Source organism: Corvus moneduloides, chromosome 11 (genome assembly GCF_009650955.1).
Source record: "Corvus moneduloides isolate bCorMon1 chromosome 11, bCorMon1.pri, whole genome shotgun sequence".
Taxonomy (NCBI): Eukaryota; Metazoa; Chordata; class Aves; order Passeriformes; family Corvidae; genus Corvus; species Corvus moneduloides.
This window is the reverse complement of record NC_045486.1, coordinates 17,963,067-17,970,850: the sequence shown is the minus strand read 5'-3', so window position 1 is coordinate 17,970,850 and position 7,784 is coordinate 17,963,067. Positions and strand designations below refer to the sequence as shown.

The 7,784-nt window shown below is 66.2% G+C and overlaps 1 protein-coding gene across 1 annotated transcript; it reads right to left on the bottom strand.

Annotated features, from left to right (window-relative positions):
- Positions 1 to 32: 32 nt before the first annotated feature.
- Positions 33 to 7,288, bottom strand: CAMKV (CaM kinase like vesicle associated). Its single transcript, XM_032120929.1, has 11 exons — positions 7,184 to 7,288; positions 3,987 to 4,095; positions 2,650 to 2,781; positions 2,497 to 2,571; positions 2,281 to 2,419; positions 2,081 to 2,201; positions 1,716 to 1,791; positions 1,488 to 1,624; positions 1,332 to 1,410; positions 1,171 to 1,258; positions 33 to 1,035 (listed from the first exon to the last, which is right to left on the bottom strand). The coding sequence occupies exons 2-11, from the start codon at positions 4,079 to 4,081 to the stop codon at positions 607 to 609; spliced, it is 1,371 nt and encodes a 456-aa protein (XP_031976820.1). The 5' UTR covers positions 4,082 to 4,095; positions 7,184 to 7,288; the 3' UTR covers positions 33 to 606.
- Between the last annotated feature and the right edge of the window lie 496 nt (positions 7,289 to 7,784).

Here is a 7,784-nt window from a genome sequence, read left to right as displayed (position 1 = left end):
CCGGCCCCACAGAGAGACTGGGCAGGCGGCGCTGGTGCTGTCTCAGTTTGTCCTCAGCGGGGTCTTTATTTGCCAGAGAGACAGCGGCGGGGCGCGGGGCGGCGGCGGCAGCCGCGGGCAGAGCCGGCCCTGCAGGCATGCAGCTGCGAGGGGGGAAGCGGGGACCGGGGAGGGGGCACGGGGGGGGCAGTGGGAGTCCTCCAGGCACAACGCGTGGGGAGCCGTGTGGCTGCCCCCGGGTCCCCGTGTCCCCCCCCGGGGGTGCCGGGACGAAGAGGGGGTCTCCGGGACGGCCCCCGCTCCGTCCCGCGCGGCCCCTCCTGCGGTCCCACACATGCACGCGTGTCCTGGGGGGCCCCGCGGCGCCCACCCCCCCCCAGCGCTGCGGGGCGTGCGGCCGGGGCGGGCTGCTCCGCGTCTCTGGGCATCCCCGGGGGAGGGGACGGCGGCGGGGGACAGACTGAGAGAGCTGGGAGGACATGGGGGAACGGGCGCCATGCAGGGCTCTGCCCCGCGGCCGGCTCTCCAGCGGGGCACGTAGAAAAGGGGGCGCAGGCGGGGGAGGGGGGGCCATGCCGGGGCTATGTACAGGGGCGCGGGGGCCGCTCAGCCGCTCTGCTCGCTGGGGGGCTCGGCGGTGGCCCCGGCCTCGTTACACGTGGTGGCGGGCTCCGTGCCGGGGGCCGGGGGCTGCGCGGCGGCTGGCGGCGTGCCGGGGGCTGCGGGCTCCGGGGCGGTGGCGGCGGGGGCTGCGGGCTCCGTGGCGGGGACCGGGGCCGGGGCCGTGGCCGTGGCCGGGGCCGTGGCCGTGGCCGTGGCCGTGTCGGTGGCGGGCTCTGTGGCCGCGGGCTCCGTGGCCGCCGGGGCCGCGGCCGGGGTCGCTGCCGGGGCCGGGGTCGCTGCAGGGGCCGGAGCCGCTGCCGGGGCTGGAGCTGCTGCCGGGGCCGCGGCCGGAGTCGCTGCCGGGGCCGTCGCCGTCTCCGTCTGCTCGGGCGCCCGCAGGCGTTTCATGAGCGTGGTCACTCGCACGGCTTTCTGCGGGGGAGAGGCGGGGGGGCGTGGGGCTGGCGGAAGGGCAGGGACTGGCAGCCCCACCAGGATCACAGCCCCGTGCTGGGGGACCGGGCTCGGCTAAGAGGGGACACTGAGGCACGGCACACCCACACCCACCTTCCACTTGGCCCGGGCGAAGTTCTTCTCGATCTGGGCACAGACGCCATCCTTGATGTTCTTGTCAGAGGCGGCATTCCCAGAGATCCTGGGGAGGCAGGGAGGGGTGAGCAGCCCCCACCAGCCCCCCCGGCTCCCCATCTGACCCTGCTGCTGCTCACCACTCATGGGAGATGGCCTCCTCTGCTGTGATCCTCTGGTCCTGCTCCACCTCCATCAGGCGTGTCACCAGCTCCTTAGCTGGGGGCACAGGGGGAGAAGTCAGTGTTGGTGGGGGACAACATGGGACCCCACGTAGCCCCCAGTGTGGGGCTCACCCGCCTGCGAGATGTCATCCCAGTATGGTGGGTCGAACTCATAGTCCCCAGCCAGGATTTTCCGGAAGAGGTTCTTGTCGTGGTTCTCATAGTCATCCTCGTCTGCCTCCTCGTAGAAAGGGGGGTTTCCCGAGAGGCTGGGGAATGTGGTGGGGGGCTCAGCCCGGCCCCAGCCCCAGCCCCAGCCCTGAGCCCTTGTAGCTATCCTGACCCTCACCCCACACTCACAGGATGTACATGATGACACCGATGGCCCAGCAGTCCACCGGCCGCCCGTACCGCTGCCGTCCCACCACCTCCGGAGCTGTGAGAGACAGAAGAGCAACCATCCCCCGGGGTCCCCAGCCCCCGGCCTCTTGGCCCTGGGGTGATGGCGAGCAGGAGGGACACACTGGAAGCACCTAGGCAACCCCCCCCAAGGTGATGAGGAGTGGGAGAGGCCCACTGGAAGCACCCAGGATCAGCCCCCAGGGTGATGGGGAATGGGAGGTACAGCAGCAGGTAGTAAGGAGTGGATGGTAAGGAGTAGCAGGGACCTGCTGGGACCCAGCACTGCCCACCCCTGCATGCCCACCTGGCTGGCTCTCACCCACCCAGGTACTCAGGGGTGCCACAGGGCTCCTTAATGAGCCCGTTCTCCAGCTTGGCCAGGTGGAAGTCACTGATGACGATCTTGGAGTTCTTCAGGCGATTATAGTACACCAGGTTCTCCAGCTGCCAGTGCAGGGACTGTGAGTGCCAGGACGGGGGGCATCGCAGCACCCATGGGTGCTCCTAGCCCCCTGCCACCCACCTTGAGGTTTCTGTGGACAATCTTGAGTGAGTGCAGGTAGGCAACAGCCTCCAGCACCTGCCGGATGACATTGCTGGTGTCCTTCTCTGAGTAGTAGCCCTGGTCCAGGATCCAGTCGAAGACCTCCCGGCCAGTGGCCCTGCAGACGGCAGCTCTGCTGAGACCCACCCACCCGGGTGGGGCCACCCCACACCCTCCTGCATCTCCCAAACTTACAGCTCCAGGAAGATGAAATACTCTTTGCGGGTGATGTAGACGTCCACCAGCTGTAGGATGTTGGGGTGCTTTACCCTGCAGAGAGACAGGGGCATGGGTGGGAGTTCCCAGTTTGCCGAGTAGCACAGGATCCCCTCCAGCCCCAGCACTCACATTTTGAGGATGATGATCTCGTTTTTGGCTGCCTTCCGGACTTTCCGCCCATCCCGCTTCAGAAACTTCTTGCAGGTGTACAACTTCCCTGTCGTCTTCTCCTTGGCCCGGAAGATTTCACAGAACTCCTCCCTGCAAGGGTACCCCCAGACATCACCCCCTTCCCGGGGACCACTGAGACTGGGGGTGCTTGGGTGCTCCCTGGGCCCACCAGCATTCCCCCAGATCCCAGCAGTCAGGGGAGATGCCACAGAAGTGGGAGAAAGCTGTGGCTCAAAACCACTTTAGAGGGGAAGGAAAAAACAGCAGCGAGAAGCAACTGATAGGGAAGAAGCAAATAGATAGGGAAGGGGGAAAATTTGCTGGTTAAAAAGCCCCATCCTCAGGACAGTAGGGGTAAGAGCCACTGCGAAGCCACTCGTGCCGAGGTGGAACAGCAGCACACCCGACATTAACATCAGCGCAGCGGTCGGGGAGAAAGAAGGGGAGATGTGCTGGTAGCTGCAGTATTTCTGTTCTATTATTAATGGTGCTTGAGCCATCGGCCAGGCTGGAGCTGCAGGGGAGCCCCCGGGGGGCACTTGGCACTGCTCCAGCAAAGCCGTTGGCTTTCCAATCCCCCCAGCTGTGCTGAAATCCTTGTGGCCACTGCCCTGGGTGGAGGGGAGCAGTGAAGTGACCTGCGGGCTTTGGGACAAATTGCCCGGACAATAAAGATCTGAGAGCACCAAGGTCCCCACTGCCACCCAGTGTGACCCTGCCAGGCGCGACCTGTGGCCAAGCAGGTGTTTTGGAAGTTGATGAAAAAAATTCTGGTGCATATTTTGCAGTCAAGCTGCTCTCAATGGGTGTGAGGGCTTAATTTTTTGGAGTGCATCCTAACAGGTTCCCCAGCACAGCAATAACAGCTGGGGGGAAGCAGCAGAGCTCCACTGCCCCCCAAGTGACATCTGCCTTTCCTTCACTGTAGCAGAGCCCTCCTGCTTCACAAAGTGCTCAGGGGAGCCAGGATCGTGTGGAATTGCTGCAATCCCTGCAAATCTTGAGGGGAGGAGGGAGGGATACAGGGAGCTGCCCAGCTGCAGCCAGCAGCAGTGGGAATGCTCACTGCCCTCCTCAGAGCTAGCTGTGAATATCCCCCATGCACCCATGATCAAGAGGGACTAATTAGGGTACAGCCACCCCAAAATACACCCTGCAATCCCAGCCCAGCTGGGAACCAGCACCCCAAGAGCCCCCGCAGGCAGTGTTGTGCCACTCCTCAGCACCCCAAGAGCCCCACACAGGTGGCTGGGGTTCCCCAGGGCATCCGTGGGGCCGTGGAGGGACCAACTCACGTTTTGATGACCTGGCCCAGGTCATATCTGTCGGTCACCTCAGACGGTTGGTTATAATCTTTCTTGTCTCCCAGCGTCACGCAGCCAAACGGCATCGCAGGGCCCGGTGCTGGCAGGGCAGGGAGAGGCAGTAAGTGCCCCGGCACTGCCGGCCCCCCTAGAGCCACAGCAGACCCTCCCGAGCTGTGCTAATTAACGTGGAACCTGAGCACAGCAGCGCTCCTGCTCTGCAGCTGCCACAAGCCGCCATGTGCCCAGCCCCACCGATGTGCATCCATCCCCGTGGCATCCAGCCTCTCTGCCTGGGCTCAGGCTGCCAGCACAGCCACAAGCTGGCCCCTCTGGCCCCTGTTTGTAGATTATTAATGATTAATTAGCAGTCAGGGTTAGCACAGTGCCTGAAGCACCCACTGGGGAGGCAAGCGGAGGTGAACGGATCCTTTCCTGTTTCTCAGCCCAGTTTTGCCCACGGTAACATTTCAGCAGACGGGGCCTCCCCAGGCAGAGATTGTCACACGTTGTCACATGTGCAGTGGGTTACACCAGTTTCAGCTTCCCATCCCTAAGCAGCCCTGACTGTGGCACCAGGCAGGTGGCACTGTAGCTTGGAGGTGCCAGTCCTCCTGCCACTGGCAGCGGTCAGGACACTTGGCACACACCAGCTTCTCCAACCCTATAGGAAGGATGCTTTGCCCCTTGCTTCCCTGTTGGGAATCCTTCAAAACCAGATCCTTCCTGGAAGCTTCCCAGAAAAAAAAATTGGTCACATAAAGTGATTATTTTCCCTTTCCCACCATGCTACCAGGAGGAAGTTTCAGCTGGCATTATTTTTTGATGGCTCAGAAGATGACAGAGCTGCCTGGGGCCCCCCAGCCCTCTCGGATGGGCCTGAGCAGGACCTTGTGATGGGAGGCTGGCACAATGCTGGAGGCACCCATTGCCCAGTGCTAAAGCTCCCCAAACACCACGCTGTGCTGTGTGGGCCTGGCTGGGCCGTACTGGCAGCACCCAGGGCCCGGTGGTGAGGGCTGCGGGCAGGATGGCTGCGGGATGCGGGATGCGGGAGCCGGCATCGCGGGTACCCAAGCGCCGAGCCTGTTGCTATGGCAATGGGAGCTGAAGATGCAGAAAGCGGCACATCCTTTGGAGGGGGCAGGGACGGGCAGCACCCGGCAGCACCCAGCAGCACCCGACCCACCTGCAGGTGCACAGCCCCATCCCTGCTGTGCGGGCCCTGGGAGGAAGGCGTGCTGCCTGCAGCACCGAGGGCATGCACCTAAGAGCTCCCTGGGGTGATTGACCCAAACCTGGGTGGGACGTGAGTGCCGTGAGCCAGGGAATGGGGGGATACTCCTTCCTGCCTCCATCCTTTGGGGTTGACCTGCCTCTGTGCCTGCTGGAGCAATGCCCGTAGGATGGGTGCTCCCATCTCGCAAGGCACCCAGGCACCATCCTGCCAGGAAAGCCTGCACCGGCTAGGAGCACCTGCCCTCATCCTGCTCAGTGTGCACGAAGTCCCAAAAGAGAAGCAGAGCACCCATGGGACACCACTGTTTGTGCCCCAGATTGGGTGAGGCTTTCCAGCCTACACTTGACTCATCCCAGCAGCTTTCCCAGCAAACGTGTCCTGCCTGGCACCTCTGTGTCCCCATGCCACACGACACCGGCTCTGCCGTGCCACTATACCTGGCCAAGGCGAATGAGGGCTGTCCTCGCAGCTGCTGGTGTGGCGATGGGCTCAGCGCCACAGACCATCAGGGGTAGGGCTGGCCTGCGGGTGGGCAGGCAGGCTGCCAGCACTGGCGGCATGGTGCCAGGATTAGCCGGGAAGGGGACCCGGGTGGGATGATATATCGGGATTTTATTGCTGTCTCTGGGAGCACTCAGCTAATCTGCGCTCATAAAATTAGTTCCCGTTGGTTTAGTGGGGACCCATCCTGCTAGGGCTGAGCGTTGCCACCCTCTCCTGCCCCAGGCTGTCTTTGGGGGGCTCAGCACACCTGGGATACCCTGCAAGGGAGGCTGGCACCCAGCCCAACATCGGGGTCAGCACCTGCACCCCACAGGTGAGAGTACCCCCACTGGGGCAGGGGCACCCAGGCAAGAGGTGGGCGAAGGGATGAGTGCTCCCTCCCCGGGGTGCCGGGGGGAAGGCTCGGTGCTGCGCTGGCACCCGCACGCAGCCAGCACCCCCCTCCAAGTGTCTAATTTGGGAGCAGAAGCAACAGCGGGTGTAAGACAATAGCGGGGAAGTGGGTGGCCGGGTGGGGATGGCACGGAGGGATGACGCAGCCGTGCAGCCCTCGCCAGCGGGGCCCCCCAACCCCCCGACCCCCAGTTCTGCCCCACGGTGTGAGGTGCCACCAGCTGTATTTCATCTCCAGCCCCGCTTCCACCTGCAGCTGCCCTGGACATGTCCGTGGGGGGTTCCCCCCTGCCATCCTGCCCCCGCGTCCCGGGGGAAGGATGTACCGGGGAGAGGCAGAAAACGCAGCCGGGCTAAGACGGACCGAAATATTGCTAGTGCCCGCAGCGGGCAGGCAGCGGGAGGCGGAAGGGAGGCGGAGGGGCCGGCCGGCCCAGCGCTGCCCGCGGAGCTCCCGGGCTGGGGCTGAAACAGGGCTGGGGAAGTCCCACCGCCCCCGGGCCGGGGCGTGCGGAGGGACAGCCCGGGCCGCGCACCGCAGGGAGGTCTGCGTTTGGCCGGCTCGGAGCGCTGCGGCAGCGGGAAGGGAGCGGACTGCGGGAGAGAGAGGTGCGGGGTCCGGGAAGGGATGCTCGGCGGCGGGGGCACGGGGAGAGGCTCCTCGGCAGCATCCCCTGCCGCGATACCGGCCCGGTTCTCCGGGCTCTGCGCGGAGACGGGGGCGGCACCGGGACAGCAGCGGCCCGGGGGGGCGAGCGGGGAGGCGCGGAGGGAGCCGGGCTCCGGCAGCTCGCCGTGCCCGCGGCGCCCGTCGGGGCTCGGGGTCTGGGGGACGCGGGGTGCCGGTGGGGGCAGTGCGGCGGCGGGCAGCCGTCGGGGCGCGCACGCACCGGACAGGGATACGCGCGGCCCCGTCGGGACGTCCCGAGCCACCGGGGGCGGGAGGAGAGTTGGGGGCAGCCCCGGGCCAGACGGGGACAGATGCCAGCAACGCCCCCCCCCGCCGGGCCCGGCCCCCCTCGCCCCCGGTCCGGCGCGGCGCGGCGCTCACCTGCACGCCTCTCCGACCGCAACGGGGGGCCGCGGCCCGGGGCCGCCGCTCGGGGGGAGCGCGCCCCTCCCGCCCGCCCTCCCGGGCCGGGGCCGAGCCGGGCCGATCCCAGCCGATCCCAGCCGATCCCAGCGCTCCCAGCCGATCCCAGCCGAGCCGTCGGTCCGTCGCGGCGCGGCCCCGCGCGCCCGGCGCGGCAAGTTGGGGGGGCGGGACCGTGGGGCCACGCCCCCTGCACGCCCCGCCCCTCCCCTGACGTCACCGCCAAACTTCGCGCCCCGCCCGTGGGGACGGGGTCACGCGTGGCGCTGGGACCCGCCGGCATCGCGGGGGGCGAGGCGGGCGGGTCCCCGGGACACTGTCACCGGGCTGGGACACCGCCACGCCCCGGGGAGCGGGCCCTCATGGGACCAGAGACCCCATGGGACCTCACACTGTACCCTCTGGAGTGGTCCAGATCCCCTGGGCTGTGCCATGGCCACTGACCCGGGATGGGATGGAGTGGGATGGGACGAGACGAGACGGGACGAGATGGGATGAGAAGGGATGGGAGCAGGATTTTAGCAAAGCTGAGCGTGGGCTCAGCATCACAGGTGTCTGT

Coding starts and splice junctions, on each gene's coding strand:
- CAMKV (XM_032120929.1), bottom strand. CDS start 4,081: ATGCCGTTTGGCTGCGTGACGCTGGGAGACAAGAAAGATTATAACCAA. Junction 2,202..2,280: donor TTGTCCACAGAAACCTCAAG/GTGGGTGGCAGG, acceptor CTGCACTGGCAG/CTGGAGAACCTGGTGTACTA. Junction 1,411..1,487: donor GGATGACATCTCGCAGGCGG/GTGAGCCCCACA, acceptor CTGTGCCCCCAG/CTAAGGAGCTGGTGACACGC.